Source organism: Streptopelia decaocto (assembly GCF_964273445.1).
Source record: "Streptopelia decaocto genome assembly, chromosome: 20".
Lineage (NCBI taxonomy): Eukaryota > Metazoa > Chordata > Aves > Columbiformes > Columbidae > Streptopelia > Streptopelia decaocto.
Genome location: NC_138675.1, coordinates 2,081,965 through 2,098,543, shown reverse-complemented (window position 1 = coordinate 2,098,543; position 16,579 = coordinate 2,081,965). Strand labels below are relative to the sequence as shown.

Below are 16,579 nucleotides of genomic sequence, written 5' to 3'. Positions count from 1 at the left end.
TGGTACCTTCATTGTTTGATTCTTGATTTGTTAATATTTTATGAAGCTTTTAGGCCGATTCTGAGGTTTTCGTCCCGTTTATTCCATTAGCGAGTCCAAATGCCGGGTTTTGCAGCGTACACCTGAAGTGTGGCATCACTAAACTCAATAAATAGACAATAAATCCAGAATAAAGCTCTGTTTTTCTTATTTTCAGTGCTTTTGTGGGAAGATGGATGAGCAGAATTTAGTTTCAGGTTGCTGTGCTGTTTGTGCGATAAATCTTGCTGCACAATGTTACATTAGTACTTTAGGGGTTTTATTTGGAAAGAGTAGAATAAAAAATGAGCAGGAATATGGAAGAGCTGAGGGTCAACTCATTATTGGGCTGTGAGGGATTTCTGGTAACTCTAAACCTTTTTATTACAATAATACCAATTAAAATTCAGTCGTAACCGTGCTGTTTTATTATATGTTACGTGGCACTGTAAAATACACTCACGTAATTTTGAATTTCTCTCTGAAATCTATATAAAAATTATCAGTTTAACACTTGAAACACGTGGCAGGGAGGTCAGACTGGAAGTTTTCTGTTTGGATTTTCAAACTTGTGGATGGAATATGGGCAACTGTTCTTTCCATGGGTGAAGCTGGGTTTCATATGAGAGAAAAAAGCCCTGCAATTTCCTATCGAGAGGCAGCCGAAGGGAAAAGCTGCGCTTCAAAGAACTTGGAATCGCCTGTTTTGCCGGGATAAGAAGCAAAACGCGGTGCAGGTGTCGCCGAGGTCTCACCCGTTCGATGGGCACGGTGCTCGACGGCAGCACAGACGGGATATTGCTCATCCTTCCGCTTCCCGCAGCCTTTGTTTTCTTACTTTTTGACTAAAATCTGCTTTTTCCCCCCATTGTCAGACTCATTGAACAGCTGATCTTTCAAATGGGGCAGTTTGGAGGACTGGGAGCATCTTTTTGTTCCACGGCATGGATCCTGAATCCCATGGCTCCATCAGACCTTTCACTCCCTTATTTTTACAAAATAAGGTGCTTCTACTTAGGAAATAATGCTTTATTTTCCCTCTTATATCGCTAGAAAAGGGCTCAGGGCTTTTGCAGGGCAACTGGTAGGAGGGAAAAATGAATTAGAGAGGGGGAAGCTGCCACTAAGTCCTTGATGGCACAGCTGCAAAATAATCCTTCCAAATACAGAGAACTTTGTTCTGCAGAGTCCCCTTCTCCTTCCAGCCCAAACAACCAACCAGGGCTGGGACCTTTTATACACCTTTAGCATTTTGTTTTAAATTCTATTTCTTTCCCTGGGTGAGAACATCACTTTAACAATTATGTTCGGCGAGAGGGTTTTTTGCGGCGTGCGAAAACGAGCATTCCCTTATGACTAACACGCTCTGACTCAGGACTATTACACGGCCTCTTATTTTCATTCAAGAACTTTCCCTTGGAGGCTTTTTTTTTTTGCCTAAAAACTGTTGACTTTAGTTTTTTCATAAGAGAAGAAAAGCCAAGTCCAAAAGCCTGTGAATTCAAGCCCTTAACACAGCTGAGAAGAACAGGGAACTCGGGATGGGAACCACCGATGAACTGGGCTCCGTGCGACCAGGAAAGGTACCTGCAGGTAGGAAAGTCTTATATCCAGAGGCGTTTTGCAGGATCAGCGCCCAGCGTCGCTACCGGGATTCAAAAAGTCCTTAAACCTGGTGGCATTTTTCTGCATTTAACATTTTTCATCCGTTTGTTCCGCTGCAGCGAGTAATTAACTTATGCAGAATAAATAGCCAGTTCTTAAATAATTTCGGGAGGGGTGAAGGGGAAGATTGAAGCGCTCAGAAAGGAGTTATCAAATGTTTCGCCAGCTGGCAGAGATGCAGATTTGATCGGCAGAGCTCTGTTTCCATGGCCCTCCGAGCGTTGCTTTATGTTTTATTTTAAGCAGCGATTCCCCCTCACCGGTGCTTCGGGCTGATTTCTGAATGCTGTGAAACATTCCTGCTGCCGGAATATAAAAGCGATTCTTCAAGAGCAGGATGGTGTAAAATATAAGGTGGTGCTTTGAGGAGCTCGTGTTGGCCTTCGCAGCGACGTGTCTGAGCAGAAAAGGGGCAGAAAAGGGACTCCTTGATCCGTCCTAGTGAGTTAATTGAATTACACCTACTTTTGGAATAGATACAACTGCTTAAATCCCTTTACTGCGGCTTTTTGAGCTCTCGTTTAGCCTGTGTGCACACTGACACCCAGCTCGGTGCAAGCAGAGAGCGCCTGGAGAGCCAGGATGAGTGAGAAAGCACCTTCTGCATCCCCCCCAATGCAAACGGGACTGAAACGCTCCGTTCTGCTCATCAGATAATGAGTAAAAACACTGCAATGGGATTTTTCTCCCTTGCATCTGCTGAATAATGGGTAATAGGAGCTGGGGATGCTTTCGCTCTCTTGTCACCGACTCCCTGGGTTTATTGTTCCTTTCTTGATGTCGGAGCCGGGTTATAGGCCGGGGCTTTGGCTGTTTTGCCATCCAGGGGTGGTTATTCCCGTGCCATAAGGGCAGAGTCTGCGTTCATGGCAGGTCAAGCTTGAAGGGTTATTTTGACAGCAACTTGCCTTTTGGGAGTCGAGTTTCTCGCTGGGCTTATTTTCCCTTAGAAAAATAACATAGCATGGGTGTGAAAACTTTCTTGAGCTCAAATGTTTAGAAAATGAGGATCTAGCAAAGTAGATGCGTTTGAATAGAATATTACCAAGTGGTCTGGTGAGACCAGACGACACTCGGCGCAGCTTCTCCACCCCCACGTGCTGTTGGGAGGGGGTTTCCCTGCTCCTCCTGCCTTTTTACAATAGGCTTTAAAGATGTTTTTCTAACCCCAAAGCTGTTTTGTGCCTGGGATTAACCTGCTGTGTTGTGTTACTCCCCAAGTCTGCTCCAAAGAAGCAAAATGAGAATTTAATAATTGAAAAATCAACCAAAAACCTTTGCTAGCCAGGCGTTCCCTCCTGCGCTTCTCAGCTGGATTCCTCCAGCAGGTTTTGGCCACGATTTAAAGGGTAAATAAAAGCTGTTGAGAAACACACATGATCTTGGCTTCTAAACCTTCAAACCACAACAGATGCCCCTTGCGAACCCGTCGAGCCGAGGCGTATGGTCGGCGTTGTCACCCGCGGGCGTCCCCGTGTACCTGAGCCGCTTGGAAATGAAACGCGCTTCGGTTTGATTTTCCAGCACGTTTTTAGGGTGTGAAACCGCTCTGTTTTCCCAAACTGCGAGAAGAGGACCGACCCTCCAGCAAAACCACGTCCCGAGGTTGGAATTCAGGAGCCTTTCCATGTTGAGGTGGAAATCAGCACTTCCACTTCACAACCGTAGGTGCTTTTGCCTGGAAAAGACCCAACCTTCTGGCTTTTAAGTATTTTTTTTAGTACAGCTCTTAATCTGGGGGAATTTGCACGTTGTCTGCTGCGTAATGCAGTTTGCTGGTGTCGAAGCGTTTGGGTTTCAGCCTTTCCCTGTCACAACATTGACTATGAGAAGGATTTGTGACATGGGGAAAACGTGCCGAGCATCTGTTAGGCTGATAACTCTCATTTTCTTGTGGTTTCCACCCGAGATTGACAGCCCCATGGATTTTCTGAAGCTGCTTCATCGGGGAACCTGACAAAAGCGGAGAGTAATGCTGTCGAACGTCATTTTTCTGAGCATGAATTAGTTGTCATGGCAAAATTTTCTGCTCCGCGTCTCCGCTATTCCCATGGCTCTCAGGATGGGAACAGCCTGGGTTTAGCTGGGAAAGATGGTAGAGTTTGCATTGCTGGGAGCTTATCACAGTTTCATTTATTCCCTTCAATTCCTTCCAGGCGGTTTTTCTGCGATACTAAGAGCTCGGTAAAAATAAGTTACTATAGTTTATGACCTACATGGTGGTATTTAACTTATATATTGGACAAAAAGCTGTGTCTCGTCTCATCCTGGTGAGTTGTTTTGGTTTGAGCTATTGGTGCAGGTATAATCATGGAACAGTCGCTTCCCTTGGTCTTCACCCAGTGATGATGGAAGGGAAAAAATACCACGACGGTCCCCGAAACAGGTCGGCTGCTTCCTGGAAAATAGAGTCCAGGGATTTGTTTTGCAGCGATGGGCATGGGTTTAACTGCAGGCCGTGCCAGCTGGCCCAACCGGACACAGCCGCTCGTTAAGATGGATTTATTGCGTGATATATTCCTGTCATCAGTATGTTACCTTCCACTTAAGATGTTCTGAATAGCTGGAGATAGAATATTCACTATTCCAGCCTTTCATCAGCAGTAAATCCTGTGGGGGTTGTTTCTTTTTTCACCTTATGTGCAAATATTTAATTTTTTGTTTTTAAAAAGGGGGTGTTAAGGGAGAATGGGACAGGGATTTTTTGTTGAGAAGTTGCTTGGGGTAAAGCAGACCCGCTGGCCAAACTGGTTTCGCAGGGGAGGAGGGGCTGCAAAGCTGTCGCTCCCATCCCGGCTCGCCTTGGGTTGCTCTCGATCCGGTGGGGATCCCTTTCCCCATCACCACAAACCAGCTGCGACCACCAGCACGGCGCCGTGACACCTTCTCCTCTTGGAAGGGCTGGAATTCCTCCGGCAGGTTGATTATTTTCCTCTCTCTAGTACCGCCCGTAGGCAATTGTAGGGCTGCGAGAGGTGAAGAAACATTCTGGGCAAACGTTGCGCTGATGGAGGACGCCTCGTTCCGAAATTGCGTGCGGCATCCTTCAAATCAAAGCTTTGCGCAAACCACATCCTCAACTCGCACTTTGGGGCAGAGCTCGATGCAGAGGCATTTCTGATGCTTTTAATTTCCTTTGTGACCTTATTGTTGTCTGTTTTTTCCCCTGCTCGGTGAAGCTGTGAAGTGGAATGCCATGGCCAGCTCCTCGGACAGCGAAGATGATGGTTTCATGGCCGTGGATCCAGAAGACACCACGGTGGAAGGGACAATGGAGCAAGACGATGAGCCGCACGCTGAGCTGGAGATCGAGGAGACCAGGCACAACAGATCGATGTTGGAGCTGCCAGAAGAGGTTTTGGAATATATCCTCTCCTTCCTTTCGCCCTATCAGGAGCACAAAACCGCCGCCCTTGTCTGCAAACAGTGGTATCGACTAATCAAAGGTACAAACAGCTGTCATTAGAGTACTTGTGTTTTAATTGTGGGAATGCAGATTTGTATCCCAGCTTTGGTTTAGCCTCACCTGCTGTTTTCCCATCATACTCAGAAGTTTGATACTTGTAGAATGCCAGAAAAATAACTCCAGCCCTCAGGTCACTTCCTCTGCTCAAGGCATTGCTACTAACGACGCAGAATTAAGCCACTCTGCTTTTTTTGAAGTATAAAAGAGTGAAACCCCAAAACCCCCATGACAGAGCTGCTCACGTTGCTTTTAAACGCTCCCCATGTGCTGTTGACCTTGCGTTCGCGTTTCCACCACACAGACACCGGCATCCCGTGTCTGATGCGGCTCTAATTGCGCTTCGTTTGCATCTTGCTCGGTAATTAACGTTCCTGAAGCTTACGCTTTTGGCTGGCAACAAACCCATGCCTGGTTCTTACAGCTCTGCTGGAGATAAGTGGTATATAAAATCTACATTAATAGAGATCTACGTATTCAGACTTCCTGAAAGAGTAGCCCTGAGATACAGATACTTTGCCTCCATGCAACATTAATTCTGAAGGCTCATGGGGATATTTTAATGCTAAATATAGATGGTACAACAACTAAATAGGTAAGATTTGGATGAGGATACAAGCAAAACTCTCTGCTTTGGTATTTTTTTAATACATTGGATGGTTTCTGTTGGGGACCCACGTTTTGATTACGAGCATCATTAAAAAACATGCAATTTGGGAGGAGACCACAGTGAAATCTGTAGAAAACGAGGCGCGGGGGTAACTTGTTCCTTACGGAAAACACCGAGCGGGTGTCGGATGAGAAACGCCTGTGGCAGGTGAGTGGTGTGATGTCTCATTTGTGGACTTCCCTGCACATGTGAAAGCATCACTCAGATTCCAGGCATTTTCTGCCTTGCCCAGGTGAAAGAAAACACGGCGAGCGTTGCACAAAATCACTCATTTTTTTGCATAATTTTGGGTCAGCACCAGCCCGCGCCCCTGTTTTAAAGGGTTTTCAAGCGTCCGCAGCCCTTGAGTCACCACTCGGCTGCACTTTCTCATGCATACTTGTTCCTGGAGTGTCCTTAAGAGACGCAAAGGATGCAGCTGGAGCGAGGGAGCGCCTGGTGATTCACCCCAAAAACTGTGGGAAACATCCCCGGAGGGGAGGGATGAGGAGCCCGAGTTGTCCGAGTCTCAATGGTGCTCCCTGCCATTTTTGCAGCAATTATAGTAAAATAAAAGGGAGTGTAATCGCCAACTTGCCACAAAGCAGAGAGGTCACTTGTGGTAAACGCTTGATTTGTTTTCTTCTGGCTGATTTTTCCTGTTTGTCAGGATGCATCTGCTACAAAATCCTATAGTTCGGGTTACATTTCCCATGTGCTTCTTGGGGACCAGCTGCTTGAGGACCCTAGGCTTCATTTAAAAATAAAATAAAATAAAACCTTCCTGCTTTCTATCCCAAAGTGTGATTTGATTTCTTGCTGGAGGTCTTCCTGGCATGGGGTTTTCAACAGGCAAATCCTCAGGAAAAAATCTTGGCAGGTTGTGGCATCCCCATAGCTTAGCGGATGCCACTGAGCATCTGCGGTTGTAAATCTTCACCAGACCCTTTCTTTTTACCACCCGGACCCATCTCTGGCCCCTCTCGCCACAAACGCAGACACGTGTTGTCCGTACGGAGAATTAATCACAGTGCTGGAGCTGCCCTGCTCTGTTGTCAGCCAGATCCTGTCCCTCACGCGGCTAAGGAGGAATATTTTCACCTAAACCACGCTGACTTTGATCACCAGTGTCTCCTCTCGTGTTTATTTTAGGCTCCTGTGCTCCTGAGCTCTTAATTCATTATTCCTCATTATTTGCCCTCTAAGGTCCATTAAGGGAAGGGCAGCGGCTCCTTTGGGAGTGCGATGAGGGGGCAGCAGAGGAGGCTGAAAAGCAGCTTTGCAAAGGCATCACTCGCGCTTATCTTTCACTAAAGCTTTGCTTTACTAAGCCAGAGCCAATGGATATCGGAAATGCAGCGAATCAGTTCAGCGAACATTGCCGATTTGCACAGTCCCCGTTTATTCTCTTTAATCCTCTGAATCTCCACCTGAATATTTCTAATCTAAATACATTATAATTGCTGTCAGGCTGCTGTGCACGCAGTTTGTTCGTGACATGCCCCAAATTTTGCTGACATCGTGTTTTTTTGGTTTATTTTTTCCCCTAGGTGTGGCCCATCAGTGTTATCACGGCTTTATCAAAGCGGTGCAAGAAGGAAACATCCAGTGGGAGAGTCGCACGTACCCCTACCCCGGCACCCCCATCACGCAGCGCTTCTCGCACAGTAAGTACCTGCCGGGAAAAGCTCTGATCGCCCCTTTCCAGCTCCGATTTGCAACGGGAACCTGCAAACGAGGGGTTTACGCTGCGTCGCTTGGGATCGAGCAGCATTGAGAACCTCCAAACGAGGGGTTTATTCTGTGTCACTTGGGATCGAGCAGCATCGCAAGTCCCCATCTCTGCAGCAGTTTCGGCCGATCGGTGTTAAACGTGGTTCTGCCAAACCATGCGCTTTGCACTAAAATAGTGGTTCGGTAGCAGCTCGTGGTGGTTATTGGCTCCTTGCTCCTTGGGAATGTTAATGAATCAGAGCTTGGGTAGGATTTTTGCGTTCTGGTTTTGCAAATCTTACGCACAGGCGCCTTTCCGCAGTTCCTCATCTAGTCTGAGCTTTGTGTCCCCTTTGCTAAAACCTCACTTAGCCACTAGACTCGAGTCGTTAGCATCCAAGCTGATGAGTTTGCACGCTCGGGGACGTACGCTGGCTGCTTTCACAGCACGTCATCTTCGTATGGGAGAAATACAGTCATGAGGAGGCCGAGCACGTCTTCAAAATAAAACACGGAGCTGCACGTGAGAAGCATTTAGAGAAGCGTATTTGCTGATAGAAGTAGCGATTCAGTCGACAATGCTGCTTAACCTGTGGGTGAATTTTTGCCCTGCTTCCAAGTTTCTGGAAGAGAACAGCAAAAATGTTCCCGTTGAGGGAAAGACACTTAAATAAAACGTGTTATTTGCACTTCAACAGCATGGAGCGGCCTCAGCCCGCTCTGCCCGGCGACGTGGTCAAATAGGACAGAAATTCAGTTCTTGTGGCTTTTTTGGTGGGTCTGAGCCCTCGGGGAAGTGGTGGCTCTGCCAGGGAGCAAATTTCAGTTGTTTCTGAAGGTAAATAAACACGGGACGAGCCGTGCGATCCCAAGAGCGAGCAGGCATCCACTTTACATCGTTCCTGAGTAATAATTCATGAAGCAACCGATGCGCAGGCTCCTGCCAAGACAAGTCCAGGAGCCGCTGCGGGAAGCTCTGGCAAAGTCATCGTACTCTTCAAAGATTCCCTTGTCCTCCTAAAAAATCAAAAAGGCACCACCGTTCGCAGCTCGTTTTTAAGTAGGCGTGTTAGTGAAGTGCTTATTAATGATTTACATGGATTTTTCCCGGCAATTTTTGCAGCCTTTTTGCAACTGGCTAGCTAGAAATTACCTGAAAACGGCCCAAATATCACACCAGGGACTCGCTGCGTGCTCTTGAATTTATTGTGCTGCCCAAGGGGGCTTCCTCAATCCAAAATTCGTTGTTTTACTAAAGCCACTGCCCTCTGAGTGTGTAATCTGTATTAACCTCCTATTTGACAGTGCCTTGGCTCCCATCAGCCCTCGGTTGCTACAGAAGCGTTATTATTGCACTTTATGCACAGAAAGCTGATGTGGATTAACTTGTTTGCCGACTTAAAGTGATTTCTCCAGATCTGCGGTATCTGCTTTCCCTACAACAAAGTGTTTGTGGGTAGATTCGGGTGTTAAACCCAAGCTACAACTCATCAAAAGCAAAAATTCAAATGGAATCTGTAAGGCTGTGACCTGAAATTCTAAGATGTGGTGAGCTGGGTGAAGTAAGAGCAGGAGGGAGTGAGGGAGGATTCACAATCCCCTTTTTTAGTTAAAAAGTGAGTGATTTGCCAGGTTTTATATGAAGACGTCATCTACCAAGCACGAGTTGTTTGAAGTCAACAGATGATGGTAACCGGCATCAAAGAAATGGTATGAGATTTATTAGAAATATCCCAGAAATGCTCACACGGAGCATAAAAGGACAAGCGAGAGGATTTTAAATCATTGGAGGTCACTACATCACCTATCAGTTCTGAGGGAGTATTGGGAAAACAGTTCGATAAGGAATAATTAATGGAAGTTATTGTTATCTCGTGGGGAGGGAGCATTTGGCAAAGTCTTTGATCATATGACTGATAATGAACTTTATGGATGAGCTGGAGGTTTTCTAACTGATTTGACCAAAGCTGCAGAACATCATAAAATATCAAAAACGCCGCTTGTAATTTTTGGATCTAAACCTACGAGTTTGCTGGGGGAAAAACTCCACGCGGGGGTTTTAGAGCTGAGCACCAGGTATAATATTTGCAGTCATCTAATTCTTTTTTAAGCCCTAACGTACGAAGCTACGAATCTCATAGCAGGGTGATGACTCATGTGGTTAAATAACCGGCCGCAATCGGAAAGCGATGGCAGAAGGCGCAGGAATGCGACCGTTGCGCCAGGAATATCGATCCTTTGATGGCAGAATGACTAAGTTTAAATAGCGATTATTATTTTTTCCGTGCAGTCTGGGGAACGCGGCTCCAGCGTGATGAGTAATTAAAGCGATTTGGTGGGTTTACCCTGAGAGGCGAGGGAGAGGTAAAAGCTGGAATGCTGTTTGTTTTACAGGACGGGCTGCTTTTTTATTAGAGCTCTGGCTCTTCAAATTACCCAACTTTGCTCAAGATACCGCTGCTGTTTGGCTGCGCTGAGTCCCCGCGCTGCAAGACACAGGAAAATAGTATTTCAGAGAATAAATGTGGGGTTTTTCTTACCCCAAAGTTGGGCTTTCTGGGGTCTGGTGCATTTTGATCGTGCCACAACTTGTGGTGTAATCAGTGGTGCTGGGTGCGGAGAGGTTACCCCAAAACCCACCCCCCGAGGGATTTCAATAGCCAAACTGACTTTTATTCCCCCTTTTTGCGACCTTTGAACTTGGACAGGTCACTTTATTTGATGCACTCGCAATTTCAAAAGTCAATGCCCCCTTAATTATTGCAGAGGGCACGCGGTTTGCGTTCGGTTTTCCCTTCCCGGGGGATCTTTCTTTCGGTGACTCGTGGCGGTCTCTGGTGCTTTGTCGTGCAGTGTGGAGGGGAAACGGGGCTGCGTTCCAAACAAGCTGGCTGTGCGCTCCACGGGGGTATCAGTGTCTCCAAGCTTCAGAAACATTTATTTTCGTCATTTCCAGTTCCAAAGATATGCTGTGTCTGCAATACCGAAGCTGAATTTTATCAGGACTTTAGTCTGGGGTTGTTTTGTTCTGTTTGTTTTAAATCCATGCACTGTTTTCCACCCAAAAAAGAGCTAAAGGCACCGAAGACTCACACCCTCCTCCCCGATTTATTCTACACTGTTGCAAGGCTGATATAAACTTGAATTTCCACTTGTACACTTCTTTTTTTTCCCTAATATTTTATCCAAACTGATCCATCTTCCTCAGCTTCAGAAGCTCAAAACGGTTTGTGAAGAAGCAGGAAAATGCAGTTGAAATTATTTTGGTCTAGGATTAAAATCCGTGGCATGGGGACATCACGGTGCCTGGCTGGCTGGCCTGGGGTTTTTGTTTTAAATCCAAATAGAGGAGAGGAATGCAGCCACCTCCCCTCAAAAATAATAAATGAGCTGTGGGGTTGTGTGAACGCAGCGCTTGCCAAGGGCTTGGCCTGGGGAGGAGGCAGGAGGCTCTAAAACTGCTGTGGGTTAGGTAGGGATTAGATGTCGAAGGCAACTAAACCTTTTGAGAAAGGTTAAAGTAGAAAAACCGCAGCGTTGCTTTGCACAGGGTTTTAATTGCACAACTGCCTGAAAGGAGCTTGGAGCCAGGGGGGTCGGGCTCTGCTCCCCAGGAACAAGCACAAGGAGCAGAGGAAACGGCCTCAAGTTGCACCAGGGGAGGTTGAGGTTGGATCTGGGGAACAATTTCTTCCCCAAAGGGCTGTGGGGCATTGGAACAGGCTGCCCAGGGCAGTGCTGGAGTCACCATCCCTGGAGGGCTGGACAGACGGACACGAGGTTCTCAGGACATGGGGCAGTGCCAGGGGTGGGTTATGGTCGGACTGGATGATCTTGAGGGTTTTTCCAACCAAAATGATTCTATAATTCTACACTTAGGGTGCAAAGCTCTGGCTGGTACCTTCCCAGGTGCAGGTGACATTGCAGCCTATGTGGGGGTCTTAATGCATAAAAATGGTGTAGACTTGAATCTTAAGGAGTAGGTAAAGCTATAAAAATGCTCTCAATCATTATTTCTTCCTCGATCCCGTCCCAGGTAAATCCCCTACACAACTCTTTATAAATCCTCCACCCCAGACAGAGCTCCGGAGGTGCTGTGTAGGTGTATATTAATTTGGCAAGACGTGGGTCGAGATGAAGAGGTTTCAGTTGCACGTAAGGACGTCGTGTGGCTGCACACGGGGGCAGAGCTGGGTGGTCTCACATCCCGTGTCCCCAGCTCCCTTTTCCTGCTGTGTGCTTAGTAAAACACCCTGGACTTGTCCCTAAAAGCCAAGGGCAGGGGGGCTGCTGCCTTTTCAATAGCTAATCTGCATGACAAGCCCCAGGTCAGACAACAGGACCCTCGGCAAAGGCCACCGGGCGTCACCATGTCCCCCACTGAGCACGGGGTATTGTCTGCAGCGCTCCAGTGTGCCGGTTGCGATTCATTCAGAGTGGCGAGATGGATATCGCTGGTGTACGTACGGGTGGGCTGCCTATAAAAAGCTCTTTCATGCTGGAAATACGTTCCTGCAGCTGTAAAATTACAGCTGCGGGGCTGGATCACTGGAAACCAGGGACGCGCATGTGCTGGTGCAGAGCAAAGCTGGAAGCGCCAATTTCTCTTGCTCCGAATTGTTTCCTCTTGCTACCAAAAGCAGGTTATCAACCCTTCACCCCAGACGCTGCTTCTTTAGTTTCGTTTTCCTTCTTGCTGCGGTTTCAAAAAGAAAAAAGCCTTTACGTCAGTACAAGCTCCAGGGCAGTCCCATGTCAGGTCAGCTCATCTGAATCTATTCTTATATTTTTTAACTGATGAACAGCCGAGTGCAACGTGTGATGAAGAGAGAGGGAAGGAAAGGTGCAATTACACCCTGCCACGCATCTCCCTCCGCTTTTGCTTCGACACAGACTAAATATCGGGGCTTTTTACCAAAGCCCTTGTGGTGGTTATTAATGACGCTGTGTGGTCCTCAACCTGGAGAGGCTGCTGCAGAATCCCAAGAGCTTCTCACCTCTGTCTCAGACCCAGGGCCAGATGCCGCCCCACGCCGTGGGCTTGGCCGCCTGAACTTTGACTTTTCCTTCGGGGCAATATATGGCTTGTCAACGCGGGGGTGACGACTTCTGCTCCCTCCGAGCCCTGGCTGGTACCCTCGGTGTTCCCAGAGCATAAAACATTGTGGTTTTCCACTGCATGCTAGCGTATGTGCGCTTGGGAATGATATACCATGTTTTTCCCCCCCCTTAAACTTGATAATAAATGGTGGAGGAGTTGCTGGGGAGGCCTTGCTGCGGTTGGGAGGGTTGATGTTAGATTTTTCTGTCTATTTTTGAGGACATTGGTGTGTGAAGCTGGGCTTTACAGAGACATGTTGCGGTTTGGAGCGGGATTCGGGCAGCCGAGTGCTGGTGCTAAGCGGGATTTGGTGATTTGGGAGACCTTTAAATATGTCCTGAGAGATGCAATAACGAACAGAGCAACACCCTGACGTGCAGATTGAGGCTTCAGAAACAAGCTTGTCCTTCCTGCCTCATCACGCAGATCAGCGCAGGAGCTGAAGTCGCCTTCTCTCCTCCATCCCCGCTTGCAAATTTAGGAACCGGCGTGAGTTTGAAGGGTGAACTCGCTCTTCCAGCGTCACCATCAGGCGCTTGTCCCGCTTCTCCTGAGTTAGGCAAGACGTGGAGGAGATGCCACAAAGGCGAAAGGCAAGGGGTTGTCGTGCAAAATCAGCAGGTTGTGTTTGAGGAAGGAAATGCAGAAATTGGGAAATCCTCTCTGTAATTGCAGGGCTTTCACTCTCTGGACACATTTGCTCATCGTCCAAGGGGAACAAGCTGAGCGAGTCCTCTCTGCTCTCTCACATATTTATTTCTTGTCAGAGGTGCCTGGGTACCACAGGACACCAACCACCACATACAGACATTTGCTTTCTTGTTTTTTTGCTGCCGAGTTTGGGTCCAAAAGCTCTTTATATCCCTGGGTATCTTTGAAGGGTTGGCAACTACTGTGTTCCCTCATTCCCCATCCCTAATCCTTTCCCATACGGAGCAAAGGGAATGGTCGCCTGAGCGTCAGTGGTGCTTTTCTGTGATGAAATACGCTGAAATACTGTCAGGTTTGGAAAAACAGAATGATAGATTACTATATAATAGAAAAATAGAGTAGTATTTAATAGAATATTATAAAAATAGAATATTATACAGTAAAAAAATAGAATAAGTGACTAGGTCTAGGTACACAGGCCAGTTTCTTAGTCTTAATTCCTCAATCTATAAACCACATAAACTAGCTTAGAGAAGGTAAGCGTGCTGAGTGCATTAATTGTAGCTGATCTAATTAACTGCAGGCTCCTAAGGCAGCTTTCTTTGCGCTTTCAGGAGCAGCTCTGCTTGAGGGGATCATCACCTCACAAGGTTCTTGCTGGAGCTTTCCAGGGACACTCCTAAGCTGGCCTGTGGTTTTATTGAAGTTGGAGCTGCCCATTTACTTTTTTTCCCATCCAAAAGAAAAGAAAATAGTCTCTTTTTTCCACCCAAAAACGTGAAGGTCGGAGAATCAGCTCATCCGTGCATTGTTTTTTATTCCCAGGTGCGTGTTACTACGACGCCAACCAGTCGATGTACGTGTTCGGTGGCTGCACGCAGAGCAGCTGCAACGCCGCCTTCAACGACCTCTGGAGACTGGACCTGAACAGCAAGGAGTGGATCCGGCCCCTGGCATCGGGTGAGAGGCGCCACGTGGCACTTTATCCAAATTTACCTCATCCCGGGGGCTGGCTGGTCTGATTCTGTATTTCCCCCTGTGTTTTATCATTATCCAACCATTTCTCAGTTTATATCCATTCGTTTTTTTGCCGCAAAACATCCACACAGGACAAGTGACACCTGCGCCTCTGAGAACGTGTGTTGATAAGAATCATTGTCCCAGCGCTGAGATTTTTATTGTTTTTCATAACTTTAGTAGCTGCCACTGGAGGTATTTTGAGGAGTGGAGCAGACGTGCCCGTGCGAGCGTGGGAAAACAGGTACATTCCTGCGGCCCGCGAGCGGGGCAGGAAAACGCCGCAAAATCCTTTCCCACACTGGTTTTCGGGCTCCAAATGTCACCCACTGCACGCTTGTTTTCCTTATGTTTCTGAATTGGACCAAAATAACACTGGGGGAAGCTCTTGGAGGGGCGTCAGTATTCAATTAGCTTTTCCAGCAAAAGCTTTTAACATTTAATGAAGAGTGGGATGAAGAAAAGCTCAGCACCCACCAAGTGCTCCTTGCTGACTTATCTGCTTGGATCCAGGCACCCTCTGACCCTCCTCCACGTGCTCTAAATATTGTGAATTACTTGGTTATTTTGTTTTAAAGTCTGATTTGCTTGTCCGATGCTTTTTTCTTACACAAAGTCCTCCAAAATCCGGATGTTTTTGCATACTGGTGTTATCTGGGAATGGCTCAGATGTCACTTTGAAGTGTTAACACGTAACTTGGTGCTTGGTGACTGCTCGTTGGATACCAGTCTGTGCAAACCTTAATATATTTTATTTTTGTGCCCGCACACACAGTGTATGATACCTAGAGGTGAGAATTAAGCAGTCGTGGGCTTAAAATGGCGTTAAAAACCAAACCACAGTCTAGAGATGCATGGAAACCATCTCTTGCTCTTCCTCCCTCCCTACCGTAGCACTTTCCCTCTGCTCAGGGGTGGAGAAGAGGCCGGGAGTGGTATAAACAGCACCCAAGGTGATGCAGATCTTTGCTCTGACATCTCTTCTTGCAGCCCAGCGAGTTCTTCCATCGGATCAAACGTGGGGCCGCGACTCGCAAACCGCGTTAACGAGCCCGGCCCCCGGCTCCGCGCCCTTCTCGCGATGTTTCACCGAGTCCGATTCCCGCTGCCTTTCGAACAAATAACGCTTTTGCGAAAAGAACGAGTCCTGTGGGAATATGTGTCAGAGTTAAGTCCCATGGGAAGATCCCCCGAGGAAATATTTCTGCGTTGCTGTCATGAAGCGCGTGGAGGGAGATGGGATCGCAACTGAAACTTGGGGCGGTCTCGCCGAACAGAGAGCGCTCTTGTTCCTCCGGCTTCAGAGGAGATGAGTCACCCCGCGCCTGTGCCGCTGGTTTTCTTTACACATAACTGCTATTTTATTGTCTTTTAGTCCTTAACCAGAAGGTTGGCACCTCCTGCCTGGGAAAGAACAGTGACTGGAGGGGGCAAAAGCAGAGAGAGCTTTGAAATTCAGGTTTCAGAGATATAAATAAGGCGGGAGGGATTTTAGTTTTAAAAAAAGAGCTGGCGTTGATTGATTAACACTTGATGTGTGTGCAGGCTAATTGCTCGCAGAGGTTGAGGAGGAGTTCCCACCCCTGCCCTTATTCTGGAGTAAAACCCACCCTATAGAATCCATAAGACGGCGGCTTTTCCACAAGTTCTTGTGTGGATAAGTTTGATCGCATTCCTCTTGCGCCCTCATTAATCACGACCATCTCAGCTAATGAGAGCTGGGCAGGGCAATGCCTTAGACCTGGCTCAGGTGAGCTGCAGCAGCTTCATCCCTTTCCCCTCTCCAAAGGGCTTTTCCAGGAGAAAACACCCATTGTTGTTGTTGTTGTTGTTGTTTGTTCAGACCTGTTTTCATTTGGGTTTTCTTACTCGGAGGCATTAGATGACATCAGAGCAGGAGAATTCATCTCCAGCCCAAGCCGCTGCACTTCATTTAGGAGTAAATATTTATCCTTCAAAGAAATAATTGGCCCGTGTTTCTTTAGTCTCGGAGACGGAGGAGGGAGATAATTGCTTCAAAAAACCCTAATTTTTGAGGTTTCAAAGTATTTTTTGCCTTAGATCTAAAACAATGGCATTGACTTTCTACTTATTAGGCTGGAGCAGAACAAGAGAATTCATCTCCAGCTTTTATGTAGCTCTTTTTCCTGGTGGGGCTTAATGCTCTACAAAGGAGGGTGGAAGGCAGCAGGATCTCTATTTTAAGAATGTGGAATGTCTCTCAACTTTTCCTCCCTCAAGATTTTCTGGCCCCTTTGGAGCTACTTTTCCACCTCCTTCACTCCCACAGCCGAGTCTCGCT

General features: G+C 47.2%; 1 protein-coding gene across 1 annotated transcript in view; it reads left to right on the top strand.

Annotated features, from left to right (window-relative positions):
* Positions 1–16,579, top strand: part of FBXO42 (F-box protein 42) — a 46,338-nt gene that overhangs the window by 8,929 nt on the left and 20,830 nt on the right. The window contains exons 2-4 of the mRNA XM_082069774.1: positions 4,863–5,129; positions 7,346–7,462; positions 14,086–14,220. Of these exons, the coding sequence (XP_081925900.1) occupies positions 4,880–5,129; positions 7,346–7,462; positions 14,086–14,220 (502 nt within the window). The 5' untranslated portion in view covers positions 4,863–4,879. The remainder of the gene's footprint in view (positions 1–4,862; positions 5,130–7,345; positions 7,463–14,085; positions 14,221–16,579) is intronic.